This window comes from Heterocephalus glaber, unplaced genomic scaffold, assembly GCF_053883595.1.
Source record: "Heterocephalus glaber isolate CG9 unplaced genomic scaffold, H.glaber_assembly_v1.0 deba00001606, whole genome shotgun sequence".
Taxonomy (NCBI): Eukaryota; Metazoa; Chordata; class Mammalia; order Rodentia; family Bathyergidae; genus Heterocephalus; species Heterocephalus glaber.
This window is the reverse complement of record NW_028258377.1, coordinates 38,678,611-38,694,676: the sequence shown is the minus strand read 5'-3', so window position 1 is coordinate 38,694,676 and position 16,066 is coordinate 38,678,611. Positions and strand designations below refer to the sequence as shown.

Sequence of the window (16,066 nt, the reverse complement as noted above, 5' to 3'; positions counted from 1 at the left end):
GCCCACATAAAATACCAGCATGCCAAGGCCAAGAATAACTAAGAGAGTCATGGAGGTTTCTAAGGCCAATCAGTGAAGATAGATGCTGAACATTTTAATTTCCTTTCTCCTTTGATTGAACCTTATTTGCATTCAACGGGTAATATGAGCTGTAGTCTGCCACAGGATATGAACTGTGGGTTACACTTTAGGTACGAGGCCAGGATGATAAAGGAAAAGCCGTCAAAAAGAAAGACTTAGAAGGGGCCTCAGGAGGACCTGTGCGGGCCCCACGGTAAGTTTCAGTGGTCAACATACAACTGACATTCCCATTTACCTCAGACAGGGAGTCCCGAACGCTGAATTTAAACACCCAACAATAAGCCTTCAAATTTCCAAGAGAATGAGACCACAGGAATAGAGGATGCATTTTTAAAAGGTGACTAAAGAACAACAGGATTAACTGAAGGTTAGGAGTCCCACGGCTGGCGCCTGCCTGGGGACAAGGGCCTCCCTGTGCGTGGACGACATGGCACTGACATCTCTCTGGTGCCAGCCGTCTCCAGCTTGCACAGATGGACAGATGGCCTCCAGGGCCAGAAATAGGTATTGGATAAAAGAATGAAAAAAACCTGCTAGGCTCAAATCTATGGCTGTCTTTCCTTGAAGCATTCTTGGGCCTGACCCTGCCTCCTCCACACGCCATCTCAGCTGGCCTCTTGGGGCAGTCCTCTGAGGATGACAGCTTCCGGAGCAAGGCACAGCTGGGCTGTCAACACGTAAGGTTGGCTCCTCAGCTCCTACCCGCTTCTTCTCTGTGCAAGGTAGGCACTTTCTCTAGTCCTGGGGCTGATGTCTTGCTACTTTCTAGGTGCAATTTATCAGCTCAAACTGGAGCTCTGTTCTCAGGTGGAAGAGTAAAGTCCCAGCTAGCTGTCACGCCCGACATCTGCTCCAGGCGTATTTTGCTTCAAATGCTCCTTCTCTCCTTAGCTCTCTAGAATCCATCTTTTCTTTTCTTTTCTTTTCTTTTTTTTTTTTTTTTTGTACCAGGGATCAAACTTGGGGCCTTGCGCTTGCGCAGCAGGCGAAACCACTGAGCTAAATCCCCGGCCCTAATGCATCTTTTCTAATTCATCCTTCCGATGTCAATTTTCACTCTCTCTGTTCCATCCTGTGTCCTTTCAGCTGGTGTTAAGCCAAACTATGTTTTGTCAAAAAAGTAAGCCCTAGAATGGCCAGAGGAATCGCCACTTCTGCAAAAAGCACACATTATAAAAAGCCTTTGAAGCCAGTCCACGACTCGTCACCGCACACCATGAGGTGGGAGTAATGAGGAGAGCAAGGAAGCAATGGGAGAAGGAGGAGACAGTTTGCTCCCAGAGCCAGCACCAGTCTCTTGGGTGCAAGAGACAGAGGAGCCCGCGCGCGTGGCTGAGGACTGTTTCCGCTGTCCGGGTGGCACGCACCTGCGCTCTCTCTGGCCGAGTCTGCCTCCCTCCCACTGACTCCACCGCGCTGGATCAGCCGCGTGCACAGGGTCCTCCCCTGATGACTGCTCAGACCTCAAACAGCACTTCCGGAGAAGCAGCCTTTAGACACGTGTGAGGCACGGAGCCCCTCGCCGCCGTGCTCCCCCCAGAGGGAGGCCACTCCCGGGCGCCTCCACCATGCTCAGGGCGGGCACGCGGGAGGCAAAGAGGAGACGCACACATGTGCCGCACGGCCCCGGCAGGAGGCACGGAGGAGGACACCTGGTGACTGGCATAACTCAGGAGCAGAAATCAGGGCCAACATAAAATTTCTGTAATGGCTCTGGTACTTTTATGTTGGGTTAGGCAATATCCTCTTGCTAAGATTGGTATCGACTCTGAGGAATATTTTATTCAGTTGTAAAGTCCCAGCTCAAGTCTTTTGTACAATTGGAGAAATAAAGCCTTTGATTATAGACTAAAATTTCCCCAGCCCTCCGAAGAGGGGTGGAGGAGGGGAGCAGGTGTGGAAGAACGTCTGATCTGTCACTCTGCAGTCAGAGTCATAAACGTGTTCAGAGTCATAAACGTGTTCGGGTGAGGCAACCTGATGTTCTGATAACGCTGACAAAAGTAACGTGAAGGTTGGTCACAGGAAGCCCAAGATAAATGCTGAGAGGAAACAGGTTCTTTTTGAAGTAGCCTCTTCATAATCATTTTCCCACACATTTGTTCTACTTCCGAAGGACCAAATACTTGATTTTGCTTTGCAAATGGAACAGCTGAAGAACAAGAAATTCAGCAATACTGTGACTGAAGTGTTTGGAGACTCCCCCAGCGAGCTCCAGGTTTAGGCGGCGGCTGCAGAGCTGTGCTGTGTTCCTGTCAGCACAAGCTAGCTGTGGTCTTCGCTTACTTGGACACCACTTTGTTTCAAAATTGGGATCAACGTGATTTACTGATAAAGATTAGGCCAGAAAATAGCAACAGTATTATTAGGACCAAAGAAGAAAGAGAGTAAGAACAAGTGATCTAGGGTCAAAACGAATGTATGGAAGGCGGCCACCAGATCTTATAGTTCTGTAAGCCAAAGCCAAATTAAAAACACCTTTTACCTGGTGCTCATCATCCCCAAGGGTGGTAAGTGGTCCCTTCATGCGGTACCACTGCTGGAGGGACCTCGTGAGGATGACAGCGGGCTCGGCAGGCAGGGGAGGGAGTCTCAGTGGTGCTGCGTGAGGAAGGTGGGGAGGAGGGACAGGAAGGCTGTTCATGACGGTGCAAGCACGGCAGGCCCTTAATTACACTGGCTGGACCTACTCGTTCGTAGAAGTATTGCAGGTGGCACTTGAGAGAAGAAAACAGGGCAAACTCTGGAATGGCCAGAGGACCCTCTTCGCTATGTAAAAAGCAGACTTTAAGGGGCTGGGGATTTAGCTCAGTGGTTCCGCCACTTACCTGAAAAGCGCAAGGTCCCGAGTTTGATCCCCGGTACCAAAAAAAAAAACAGGAGACTTTGAAAATCTAGTCTACAAATCAAAATTTCTCAAGGTCCACTCTGAATTTCTTATGACTGCCTAGCACAGTGGTTGGTAATCAAGCTTTGTCAAAAAAATCCAAACAAACGGGGGGCCAGGGATGTAGCTCAGTGGTTCTGCTGCCTGCCTCGCAAGCGCAAGGTCCTGAGTTCGATTCCCAGTACTAGGAAAAAAAAAGCAATCAGAACATATGACTGCCAATAATCCAAGCAGAGCTACTGTTGTGGAGATTCTCTAAGTTTATGAAGAGTTTTTGAATGAGACCACGGTACCGTTACCTCTTAACTTTCAGAGGGATACAAAGTTCTTTAAGATACAAACTGAGAATTGGTTTCTCTTCTCAAAGACCTAATTAAAAGGACAACAGAACCAGGATGAAAATATTTCTGGGCTGGGCTATGGCACACACCTGAAATCCCTGGGACGCTCAGGCAGGAGGGTCACAACTTTGCATCCAGCCTGGGCAACTTAGTGACCTAATGACACTGTCTCAAAATAAGAGAAAACTTAAAAAGAACTGGGGATGTAGTGAAGGTCGTGGGTTCAATCTCCAGTGTTGCTCCCAAAACCCAAAACCCAAAAGGAGCTTGTGAGATCACACAGGCCTCTCCTGACCGTGCAGCACCAAGAGGACACGCACACAGGTCCTGCGCACACACCAGGTGGGACTCAACACAAAGGAAGCTCAGCCAAGACCACCACGGCCGCTAGGCAAAAGGGTTTTATTTCATATTTAACCATGCCACGTGTATACATACAGTACTGATATACCCAACTTAAACACATACAATTTATACATGAAGCACAATCGAAGTGTGGCTTTTGAATTAAATGAAACAACTCACTGTACGATTTGCAATTTTGGCCAGTGCACAGTAGCATAGCAGTTCCACTGAAGTTATTCATGATTTAAACCAGGACTACAGTATGAGTTCAAAGGCACTAGATGTTTTCTTCTAGTATTTTAAGAACAAAGAATAATTAAAAAGGAAAACAAATGTATGATTAAGAAACTGGGTAGACACGAGTGTGCTTAAATGTAAACTCTACCCATTCCTTAATTCACAGCCCTGGAGGAAAGAGAGGGACTTTCCATAAGAGATAAGGGGTAAGAGATTAAGAAAGACTAAAAGGAAACAAAAGACAACCCCAAACCATAATCACAATTTTTTAAAACATGCTATAGATGAAGCAGTACCACCTCCTTCTTCCAAAGCAACCTTAAATTTCTTGTTGTCCCCTTTCCCCCTTTTCTGGAAAGTAAATGAGACGGTTTGTCAAAGAGATTCTACTGTACATGTAGACGTGGAAATTCCCACCTACTTTGACAAAAATGGGGAATATTATTATTTTTAATATCCTAATTATTCCTACATAATTACAGGCTTTCTTAAAGAACATACTACATCAAGGCTCCTTTCAATAAATAAATACTACTTTTTAAATTAAAACAATACTCATTCAGTAACCTATTTATATAGATGTGCCACTGATTTTAAATCTGCACATTGATTTCAAATAATGAGCAAGTCTGTTTATCTTTCAGGAAATTTAACACTGAAGTTATAAAATATTTCATTTGTGGCTACAGACATACAGTAAATGTGAAGAAACCACAGAGCGCTCTCACTGGAGCCAAATGAATGAAGTCCTAAAGTCCATATCCCATAGCATCAAATGGGTATCCAGGCCTGGCTTGGGTGTCTACTTTGGCTATTTCATGAAATGAATATTTAATGTCCATCTGGTATAATGACTTCTAACATAAAAGCTTTTTAAAAATTTTGCTAAAGAAGGCTGCTTTGAGAATTTCTCACTCATATGTCAACCTCTGATAGAGCTCTTTTTGTTATGGTAGTGGGGTACTGGCTTACATTTCTATCGTGCTTTAATCAGGCATGGGAGCACATGGCTGTAATGTCAGCTACTCAGGAGGTTGGAGGAGGAAGATCACAAGTTCAAGGCCAGCCTGGGCAACTTAGTGAGACCCTGTCTCAAATTAAAAATAAATAAGTAAATTAAATAAAGGGCTGGGGATGCAGCTCAGGGGCAGAGCATGCATGAGGCTCTAGTTTCCATCCCCAGTGCTGGAGAACAGGGAAAAGGAAAAAATACCTACAGTGTCTTCAAAGCTCAGTTAAAAAGTTACTCTTCCCTATGAACTGAACTGTTAAAGGCTAGAAACACGGACTTTTAAAAAGAGAAGGCATTGACCTTTTTTCCCACTGCTAAAATTAAGATTTCTCAAGAGTAATTACTAACAGAGCTAAATGTGCATCACTGAAAATGTTTTACAGTTACCAAGACGGTCTGCTCACATAAGCCTTTCAAGACATATATTCAGCCGAGTCTTCACAGTACTAGAGGAAAGTTACAGATTTCTAACTATTTCACACAACAGGAAGAAAAGCTGCCGGTGAAACTCAATTCTAAGTACCCACCACACACAGGACACGCTGCGCTCCACTCTGGGAAGCACTTTAAATTCGCAGACACATTTTACTACCACCTCCCCAGTAGCCCACCTCTACTCACCTGCAGTGCTGCAAACCAACAATTCACCAAGCTTGTCAGAATATTAATTCAATAAACCCTACCTTGGGAGGTCTCAAGACCTTTAGAATTAATGTGTTTTAGGACTGATTACATAACTTTGAAACACACAAAACATAATCCTAAGTGGTTTAAGAGTAGCATAACTTTCAAAAACTAAAAATTTTATAAAGTAGCCAACAAAAGAACCAATGACTCTATTACAACTTATTATACTTTAAGAAATGAATACAAGGGCCGGGGATTTAGCTCAGTGGTTTTGCCGCCTGCTGCACAAGTGCAAGGATCCGAGTTTGATCCCCGGTACCAAAAAAAAGAAAGAAACGAATACAGTTTTTATTTTGAGAGGAGCTTTGTGGGGGGAGCCCTGGGATTGAGCCCGGGGTCCCACGTGTGCTGGACAAGCACTAGCACCACAGAGCCACACCCTCGGCCCCAGTTCCGGGAGGAATACGGCCTGACCAGATTACTCAACAGAAGAAATTTAGGGAAGAACATTTTGTTTATAAAATATGAAAACAAAGTGTTTTAAAGGCAAAAGATTAAAAGTTTTCTGTTTCTGTTTTTGCTTGGTTGCATTCTTTTGAAAATGGAGACCCTGGTCAATTGGGAGACTCCCAAAATTTAAAACTTGGACAAAGGAAAAGGTCCCTAAGTCATACTTCAAAGTGAATTTTAAAAAATATACGTATTGGGCCGGGGATTTAGCTCAGTGGTTCTGCCACCTGCCTCGCAAGCACAAGGACCCAAGTTCAATCCCCGGTACCAAAAAAAAAGGAAAAAAAAATGTATAGTCAAAGATAAGTGACCAACATGTAGTTTCTCAATTTTGTGCAACTGTGTCTCCTTCACATGTTTACAATTCAATGTTTCAAGAGAACATGAAGCCAGAAAAACAAAAATATGTGTATTTAATCTGAACTCAAAGTGACAAAAAAGAAGAGATCTAGGTGAAACACATTTTCAACTTTTGTTTTAAAAATGCATACTTGCGGGGCCGGGGATTTAGCTCAGTGGTGCCATGCCTGTCTCGAAAGCGCAAGGTCCTAAGTTTGATCCCCGGTACCAAAAAAAAAAAAGCATACTTGCAAAGACTGTTAAATTATAAAATTTTCTACAGAAATTCAGTAAGGTCAGTCATCTCGTACTTAAAATGCCACTAATGTTATTATACAAAGTAGAACATACTTAAACAGGGCAGCTGGGCTGGTGTTAGGACAGAATCGTTTCTTAGATGTGCAGCCCACACAGTCACATTTAACAGTGCATCACAGGACAATTCAATCTGCTACTCTCTATGTGCAAAACAGGACAGACTTTTTTTCTTTTTTGAAATTCGGATTATCTAAATATACAGTAGCTGGGTAAATGGCCAACAGACTGATGCATACCCCTTACACATGAATGCTCTCCCCACTTTCCAGCACAGCACAGCTGGAGAGCGGTATGACATCTGAACAATCACAGCTGCACAATTTTAACGTGCTATATTATCTTAACATGTACAGTCTAAAAGTTATTAGGCAAATTATTATTTCCAGTCTTACTCCATGATTTATAGCTTCCATTATTTGAAATTACACAGAAGTCTTCGGCGTTTTAATTGAAGATTTTGTCCAGGCATAAGAACACCACCAACTTTTATTGTGACTTTATGTTTGTAACATTCACTGAAGTAAGGAATCAATTATGGTCTCAGGCTTTGCTGAACGCTTTCTGTTTGGAGAAGACAAAAAGACAGCATGAATGCTTTCATAGAAAGACTGGGATGTCAACGCTTTACATTATGTAGTGGAAAAGACAGGGTGGCCACAGTCGGGAATGGCCCGCATTGGCTCCTGCCCACTTTCCCGAGCTGGGGGAGGTCACCTATTCGGCACCACACCTTGGTGTTCCACAACAGTGAGGGCTGGGCAGATGAGAGTTTCAAACAGGACTAAGTAGGCTGCGTGCTTACCAGACCTTAACCTCCTAGCAATCTCATGTGAGGTCTGCTAATGGTGCAGATGGACTCAATGACAATCAGGGACACAAATATAAATCATCTCCTCACAGATGCACACACGGGGACCAAGGAGAATGCTCTATTAACGTATTCCATCTACTGCTGTTTTGCCCAGCACACTGAACTGGTCTCTAGTGAGGTGTATCATGTCGAGCATATCATGTAATTAATAGAACGTCACCAATAAGCCACTGGACACACGTGCCTATGTGCACGGCCATCTCGGATTCTCACCACGCAGCACACTAATTCTGATACACACAGATGCTAAGTTTGGCTCACACGTTAGCTCACATTTTTTAAGGTTAAATTTTTTCAAGGTACATAATTTTACAATGAGATTTACAGAAGTCATAGCATTTGTTATAGGTCTACACAGTAAGAAAAAGACAAGGAACTAAAATGTGAGAAATATCACGTAAATAATATGTATTTTTAGCTTTTTCTTAGAAAAAGAAAATTTAGAAACAGTGGGCCTTCGATTCCCACAACTAAATGGGAACAGAATAGCAGCCACCCAACTGGACAGAACTGTGCCTCAGTCTGTCCCAGTCTGCTCCACTGCCTATTTTTCTCCTACACTAGGGCCAACTGTCTTGGCATTCACCGTCACATTTACATTGTCAGTTTGCTTACCGAGAGGAAAATGACTCTATTAAAAGTGGAAAGCAAACGATCTATAAGAGCCAGGTGTGGTGGCACACCCTGTAATCCCAGCACTTGGAGGCTAAGGCAGGAGGACTGCCACAAGTTCAAGGCCAGCCTGGCAACATAGTGAGTTCAAGGCCAGCTTGAACTACATAGCAAGACCCTGTCTCAAAAAAGCAAAACACAAAACAAACAAACAAACAAACATCTTATAAACCTTGTGTTTCTTGTAAATGAAATGCTTGACTCCTTAGTATAAAAGTTTTTAAACCCCTCATCTAAATTCCAAAGAATACAAAAATTTGTGCACTTCTAACATACAACTGATTTCTCCCAACCTTAGGTTCAACCAGCCCAAATTTGTAAGTATTAGGTTATGTCTGAGAGCATGAGATTCTGTAACACAAAAACCTAAAATTATAGTTTCACCCTATATGTAACTCAAAAGTGTGGACCTGGCTGGGGATTTAGCTCAGTGGTGCTGGCGCCTGCCTCGCAAGTGCAAGGTCCCGAGTTTGATCCCCAGTACTAAAAAAAGAAAAAAAAAACCCCACAACCAAATAGGGGGGAAAAGCTTATATTTTACAATTTTAGGAGGTACAAAATTATGCAATCATCTAGATAAGCTGCTAGCCCAGGTGCCCACATCCCCATGTCCCTGGGCTTAGATGACTATCCCGGTTCACGACCCAGTCAGAACCCGTGTCCACAGCAGGCACCTTCAGTGGTGAGAAAACATATCTCTGATCAGTGACTCAGGAAATCAAGGTTCATGGGGGCAGTGTTTACGACAGAAAAATGGACCAGCTGAGTACACTACTTTGAAAGTCCAACTGAATAAATTATTTAGCATTTTACTAGAAGAATTAGTACAAGAATTAAGAAATTAAAGATAGTAGGGGATCTATTACACATTTCGAAAGAAAAAACTGAATTTAAAACAAATTCTATTACTCATGAAACAAATAAAGAAGTGAAAAGACCTTAATTGTGTAGCCAGAGTTCATTTACTCAAACTGTAACTACATAAGGAATTTTACTTTTACTATATTAGCCAAAATATTTATAATGTTAACTAACTTTTAATTTCCTTTGACTGTGTCTAGTTAGCACGTTTCCTTGCCAACATGTCACGGGTCCCAAGGACGGTCCTTACCTTCTCCCCGTCTTTGGCCTCGCTTTCCCCTTTGAAGTCCGAGGCCTTTCCAATTTCATCAAAGACTGGCGCAGACTCTCCTCGGTGTAGGCGAGATACACATGGGAAAGGTCTACTTCAGAGGGCTACGGGAAAGGAACAAAGGATGCTCTCACAGGAAAGAGCTAAACCACTCTTTAAAGTGGTTTAAAGGGGGAGATTTCAAACACCTAGAAAATGCCACAGAAGACACAACCAACTAATGTCTAAAGACACCTTCTAATTCTAGTAGCTAAAATGTATCCCCCACAAAATGGTACACTATACATTTCCTCAAACACAGGGAAAAATCACTGCTGTTTTCCCTAAAGCTAGTCCCTCTTCTTGCTGACCGAGGACTAGAAACAGCTTTGAGAAGGAAGAGGACACATTCTATTCCCTCACCACATTCAGACGGCCCAGAGAGCTGTGAAAAGAAGACTCCAAAGTGACTCCACTATGGTGTCAGAAATGTTAAGTCTGCCATCGTGACTGAGCAGGACATCAGGCAGAACTATCCTAATCACCTGATCCAAGAGCCCTTATTCCCAAAACACAAGCCTGCTGTTCACCAGAGCTGGTTAACAGATACCAGGTTCATAACACAATTTAATGACCCACATTCCTATAAAGAAACAAGTGTAGTTTTGGAAAAAAAAAAAAAAGTACTCTTACATCTTTCTCCTTTTTATCAGGTACTGGGGTTTGCTTCCTCATGTTATTTCCTGTGTAGGCAACACATTTCTCAAAAAAGAAAAGGGGGGAGGGGAAGAAATGTCTTAATTAGTAATTAGTGCTGTGAATTAGGCAAAGCGCTGTGAGGTATTCTGATGCTTCATTAGTAAAACATGACTGAAATGCCAGAGGAGAAAGGGACCCAGAGGGCATTCAGTCCCACGAAGCCCTGACCTAGACCATTTCTAAGACACGATTTCTGTGTTACCATTATTAGAAAGACATCTTATGGGTGAAACTCTTAGAGCTTTCAATGGCGCAAACAGCCAGCTGTGGTACTCGTGCCATAGGGTTGCCAGCCCTCTCATCTCTATTAAATTCTCACCTGATGCAGACTCTGCACCACCTCCCCCGGCAGCCAGCACAGCTCCTAGTCCACGTGAGGCACTGCACAAGTACCCCAGGAGAGGATAAAGGTAGTACTCACTAGCTGCCATTCTCCTATGTCTTCATTCCAGTGCACATAGTTTTCAATCATCTCCTTTTAAAAGAGCCAAAGATAGACTGTTTTTAACATTTAATAATAATATTTAAAGTATCAAAATATCCATATAACTAAACTTTAATGTTACATGGAAAAAGTTACATCTCGAAACACTGTGTACTGCATGATACCCTTTCTGGTGTAGATCTAAAATGTCCCTGCAAATTCTCATGTGTGTAAAAGGTGATTAGAACAGGGGGTGCTACACTTGCAGTGGATTCTTCCACTGATGAGCTCAGTAGCTAAATGTGCTGTTAGGAGGGACTTGGCTGGGTCATGACCTGAAAGGGCACATTCTTGTCCCCAGCTCCTCCCTTCTGTGTTTCATGGCTGCCATCAGTTGAGCACCTTTTCCTTTGCAATGCCTCTCTGTCATCCTGTTTCTGTCTTGGAGTCTGCCAACCAGGAACTGAAACCATAAGCAAAAATACACCTCTCCTATTTTAAGTTGCAGGTGTCAGGTACTGCGTTTCAGTGACAGGAATGTGACAAGAAAAGATGCTGCAATGAGGAGTAGGATCATTGGTATGACTGTACCTGACTGACTAGGTGGTTCAGAAGTCTTTGGAAGTGGTTCATGTGAGAAGTTTGGAAAGGCTTAGTGATGCCAGCTTGAGAAGCCCTAGAGAATGATGCAAGCTGAGCTTAATGGAAGATTCTGGTCAGAGCTCAGAGGAAGAAAATGCTAACAGAAATATGGACACTAAAGGCCAGGCTCAGGAGGTTTCAGTTGGGAACAAGAATTCCATTAGCAGTTAGACTAGAGGACATGTGTGGTACACTCTGGAAGAAAATTTGTCTACATTTTGTCTATATCCTGAGATTTTGCAGGAGAAAGAGGATAAGGGTGGTTGACTAATTAATGTGGCAGAGGAAATTTTAAACAACACAACATTCAGGCTATGGCATGGGTACTGTGGGCTGCTTTTTGTCAGATGTATAGTGAGAATCAGGAAGAAATCAGCAAAGCTCAATGATGTGCAAAGTTTCCAGTATGGCCAGAAAGGAAGTGCTCGCAAAGTTGGGGCAAAGGAGAGCATGGTTAATGAACGATTAGCATAAAAAAGAAGCCAAGTATTTTACGTCAGGATAAGAGAAAAGATGACTTAAGGGCATCTGAGGAATCAGCAAGACCCTCACCCTTCGCAGGCTAAAGGGTGCCCAAACTATAAAGTTTTTATTTAAAAAGAAAGCCCCTACGTTCCTGCTTAAGAAGGGCTTCCTAATGAACTGATTTCCCAGGATTCATTTCATAGTGCTAAACCATCTAGGCACTCAGAGGCCTCTGAAGCCATAATCCAAGGGGGCCTGGCTACTGCTCGAGCTGGCAGCAGACCTTAGTATCATCATCTACATGGTGCTAGTTTTCAGACATGGAGAATGCAAGAGTTATGAGGTCTGGGTAGCTTCTACCCAAATTCTGGAGGAAGTATGCCTCTGAGAGGGCTGTGCGTGCAGTGAGAGTAAAGGTCAAAGTGCAGTGGGGACCCCAAGATGTCAGAGATGTTAGAAACGTGGAATCTCTATGGGCCAGGGATTTGGCTCAGTGGTTCTGCCGCCTGCCTGGAAAGCAGAAGGTCCTGAGTTTGATCCTTAGCACCAAAAAAAAAAACCACAAAAAAACGTGGAACCTCTGCTGAGAAAGTCATAGGCAGGGACAGGAGCCAGCCCAAAAGAGGCTGTGACCAGCAAAACTGTAAAGGCAGGGGACCCAAGCCCTTTGGAGCTCACATCTCCCTACAACTTGCCCCAAGGGCTGGACATGGAATTATAGGATTTAATGTTTGCCCTGCTGGGTTTGCTTTGGTCACATTCCTTTCTATCCTCCTACTTCTCCCTTTTGGAACGGAAATGTTTACCCTACGGGATTTTATGTTGAAGTATTTAACTTTCTTCTTGATTTTTACAGGGGCTCAGAGATAAAAGAGTATGTTGAGTCTCAGAAGCGCTTTGGACTTAGACATTTTAGCCATACTGGAACTGTTAAGACTTTAAGGACTCTTAAAAATGGACTAAATGCATTTTTCATAATTAGATGGACACAAGCATTTGGGGGCCCAGGGGAAGAATATTATGGTTTAGATCTAAAATATTCCCCCAAATTCTTCAGTGTAAAAGGTGATTGGAACATGTGAGCCCTATGTACTGAACGTGCTGTTAGGAGGTAGGGACTTTTCAGAGGTGCTTCCAGGCTGCCATAGGTGAGCATTTTCTTCCACCAGGTCACCTGCCATCCTTTCCACCTCTTAGCCAGCTAATCGTGAACTATAACCATGAGTCAAAATCACCCTTTCTTCTTTTAAGTCATGGGTGTCCAGTATTGTGGCTCAGGGACATGAAAGTGACTGACACCTTTTTTTTTTTTTTTTTTTTGGTACTGGGGATTGATCTCAGGATCTTGTGCTTTTAAGGCAGGTGGCAGAACCATTGAGCTAAATCCCCGGCCCCTGACATCCTTTTTATAAATTTTAAAATACATATTTCTTGGGAATACATATAGATAACATTAAACTATAATAAAAATAAAAAGCAATAGAATGATAATACGGGAATAGAATAATGAGTACTCTGGGGTGGAAGAGGCAAAGGGATGGAAGAGGGTGGGGAGACATTTAGCTATGCGTAGGTTACTGTCAAGGTCTTAGCTTTTGTTCTGGGAGACAGGTTCACAACAAAATAACTAGAGAAGAGCAGGCCCACCAAGGACCAATAATGAGTGTGTCATGAATCCAGATTAATTCTGTACATCTGAGGTCCAAAGGAAAAAAAAATACTTAGGCTTATTTTCAGACAAATTTCTTCAAGCTGTATTGAGATTCAAAACAGATTTTTTACAACATCAAAATGTTAAGAGTTTTTATTTTGCTTTCACTGCTGGAAGTGAAATATGTTAAAAAATTTTAAATTTACTTGACATAAATTCTGGCTAAGAAAAAGAGGACAAAACTTAAAAATTATACTAGTATTAACAAGCACCATCCATATGGAGATGAATGGTAGACGGCTGCACAACAATGTAAGGTGGTTAATGTTACTCAACTGTATACTTAAGAATGGTTAAAAAAAATTTATGATGGGCCGGGGATGTAGCTCAGTGGCACCACACCTGCCTTGCAAGGGCAAGATCCTGAGTTTGATCCCCAGTACCGAAAAAGAAAAAAAAAATTCATGCTATGTATATTTTATCACACACACACTCAGAATTAGCACCCATAAGCAAGGAGAAATAGCCCAGAAGTTCTGTTTATTCTATGTATATGATAAAAAATGTTGAATCAATGAAGAGGCAAGTACTTTGGTTCTGACCGCATTTACCCAAACCTGAGTTACTCCAAAGGAGTGAGAAATTCTTAGGTACTCAAGAAGATAAGTACATATTGAGGAGAGTTAACTAAAGTGAGATATGATGGTATATTCAAGAAAATTATGTAGATGATAACTGAAGTGTAAATAATTATCAATTAAATCAGAAATTATATTTCTATGTTCCTTAACCCCAGCCAAGTGAACTGATATCTAGGTCAGAGAACTTCCCATGTACCTGATAATCCTGAGGTATAAAGTTATCTATAATAAGCATCTGAAGTCGAAGTTCCCGGCTAAGCTGCCGAATGTTCTCCAATAGGCCTTCAATTTCCCTCTGATGCTCTTGTTGGAGATCGGCCGTCTACCGGAAAAGCCATGAACATTTCATAAGCAAACGAGATTTTAAGTACAAAACAGTTAACAGCTGACATACAGTGCTAGTCTAAGAGGACTTCTGAGAGCTTACCCAGTTTTTTTACAAAAATAATGAATGGACAGAGTAACACTATCACTGTCCATTTCAGGTTATTAGTTACGGTTAGAAAAACCTAGCTTAATAGCTAAAATTAAAAATTGTACATAAAGGAGAAATACATGTTTAAAATTGTAAGCACACATTAAGATTACTTAGGAATTCTTAATCTTAATCAAAGGAACCTATTTTAAAAATCCAGAAATACATTAGAAGGTAATTTCAAAGAAACTAACCTCTGACTTTGCAGCCATCAACATAGTCCAAACCTTTTTTAGTTTCTTGGTCTTTCCTTGGGCTTCCTCTTGTAAACTGGTATATTTTTCTTCAATATCCAAGCGTTCTTGCTGTGATAAAATTGGCAAACTTCAGAATAGTTTTCGTTGCTGATCATCGATTTAATATTTAACAAATGACATACGTTTGGCAACTACTGTCCTCAAAATAATCTATAAGTCTGGCTTAAAATCTCATTAAGATTATCAATATTTAGCTTTCTGCTGGAAAAGTTAAAAATCTCTGGCAAAGTATTAAAACTAAAAGTCACGAAGTCACATCACCTCTTTTTCCTCAAGTTCTCTGCGAAGTTGCTCAGCTCTTTTTCTCCTTTCTTCTAGTTCCATATTAGATTCTTCAAGAAGTTTCTCTTGTTCCTCAGCTTTGGCCAGCAAATCAACACCACCAACAATTACCTTCTTCTCCAGAGCAGACAATTTTTCCAGCAAAGACTGATGCTCTTGTCTATTGATTAAAACGAGAATACCCTAAATGTATCAATCATCTACTGTTCTAACATTTCCCCAAATTTATTAAGAAATTGTATAATTTCAAAAGAGAATTATGTAACACCTCTACCAAACTGCATCACTTTGTAGTATGAATCAATTCATAATTTAATCTATAATTCAAATTCACTAATACATTTTCCTCCTACACAGAGATAATCAAGAGATCTAATTTTTAGAAACATATCACATGTGTGGGATCTTCCACCCCAAACAGCTATAATACAGACAAAAATCAGGCTTTTAACTACTATTCAATTTTCCTGCTTATATATCCTATTAAAAATAATGAAGTTCAATCACAAGTCCATCTCAGTTCAATAATACTCACTGGGCTTTTAAAAGATCTTTTTCCCGTTTCTCTAATTCAGCTCTAGCCTTGTTTCTTTCTTCTTCTTCCATATCAAGCTTTGTTTCAAGTGCTTTTCTCTCCTCATCAATTTTTGCTTGCATTTCAACCATCTTATCTGGAGAAACTTTCTTTTTACCTATTTGAGTCATTTAATTATAATAATTACCAAAACAAGTCACTGTTTCAAATTATCTTCAACAAAGAACTGCCATGAGTCCTCAATAATAGAAATAACCTCGGTAAATTTGTTAATTCATTGCTACATTCAAATTGTTGTCTCCAACTGTACAATGACATCTAAGAACCAAAAAAGGTAAGTGAAAGAGAAGCAAAATAAATGAGCAAATAAATAGGAAAAGAAAGATTAATATTAAAGCCAATAAAAAAGATGTCTTTTTTCCAAATAACATAATTTTTTAAAAAGTAAAATGATTCTTCAGTTACTTTTTCCTGATAATTAAGTATAAAATCAAGTGGCTTCTCAAAATTCCTTCATCCCAATCACATTAAATAAATGAACAGATCATATATAGGTATAAAATACAGATTAAAATATCACACAG

General features: G+C 41.4%; 1 protein-coding gene across 4 annotated transcripts in view; it reads right to left on the bottom strand.

Annotated features, from left to right (window-relative positions):
- Window positions 1-3,692: 3,692 nt before the first annotated feature.
- Kif3a (kinesin family member 3A) overlaps window positions 3,693-16,066 on the bottom strand; it is a 51,910-nt gene continuing 39,536 nt past the window's right edge. For 3 of the 4 annotated variants that reach the window (XM_087194980.1, XM_004836609.3, XM_004836610.3), the window contains 8 exons: window positions 15,483-15,639; window positions 14,927-15,107; window positions 14,603-14,713; window positions 14,130-14,255; window positions 10,532-10,585; window positions 10,045-10,113; window positions 9,352-9,476; window positions 3,693-7,258 (listed from right to left, as the gene is read on the bottom strand). In XM_087194980.1, the coding sequence (XP_087051106.1) occupies window positions 7,210-7,258; window positions 9,352-9,476; window positions 10,045-10,113; window positions 10,532-10,585; window positions 14,130-14,255; window positions 14,603-14,713; window positions 14,927-15,107; window positions 15,483-15,639 (872 nt within the window). In that variant the 3' untranslated portion in view covers window positions 3,693-7,209. Of the gene's footprint in view, window positions 8,915-9,351; window positions 9,477-10,044; window positions 10,114-10,531; window positions 10,586-14,129; window positions 14,256-14,602; window positions 14,714-14,926; window positions 15,108-15,482; window positions 15,640-16,066 lie in introns of all 4 variants that reach the window. The other variant, XM_087194981.1, reaches the window with a different exon arrangement.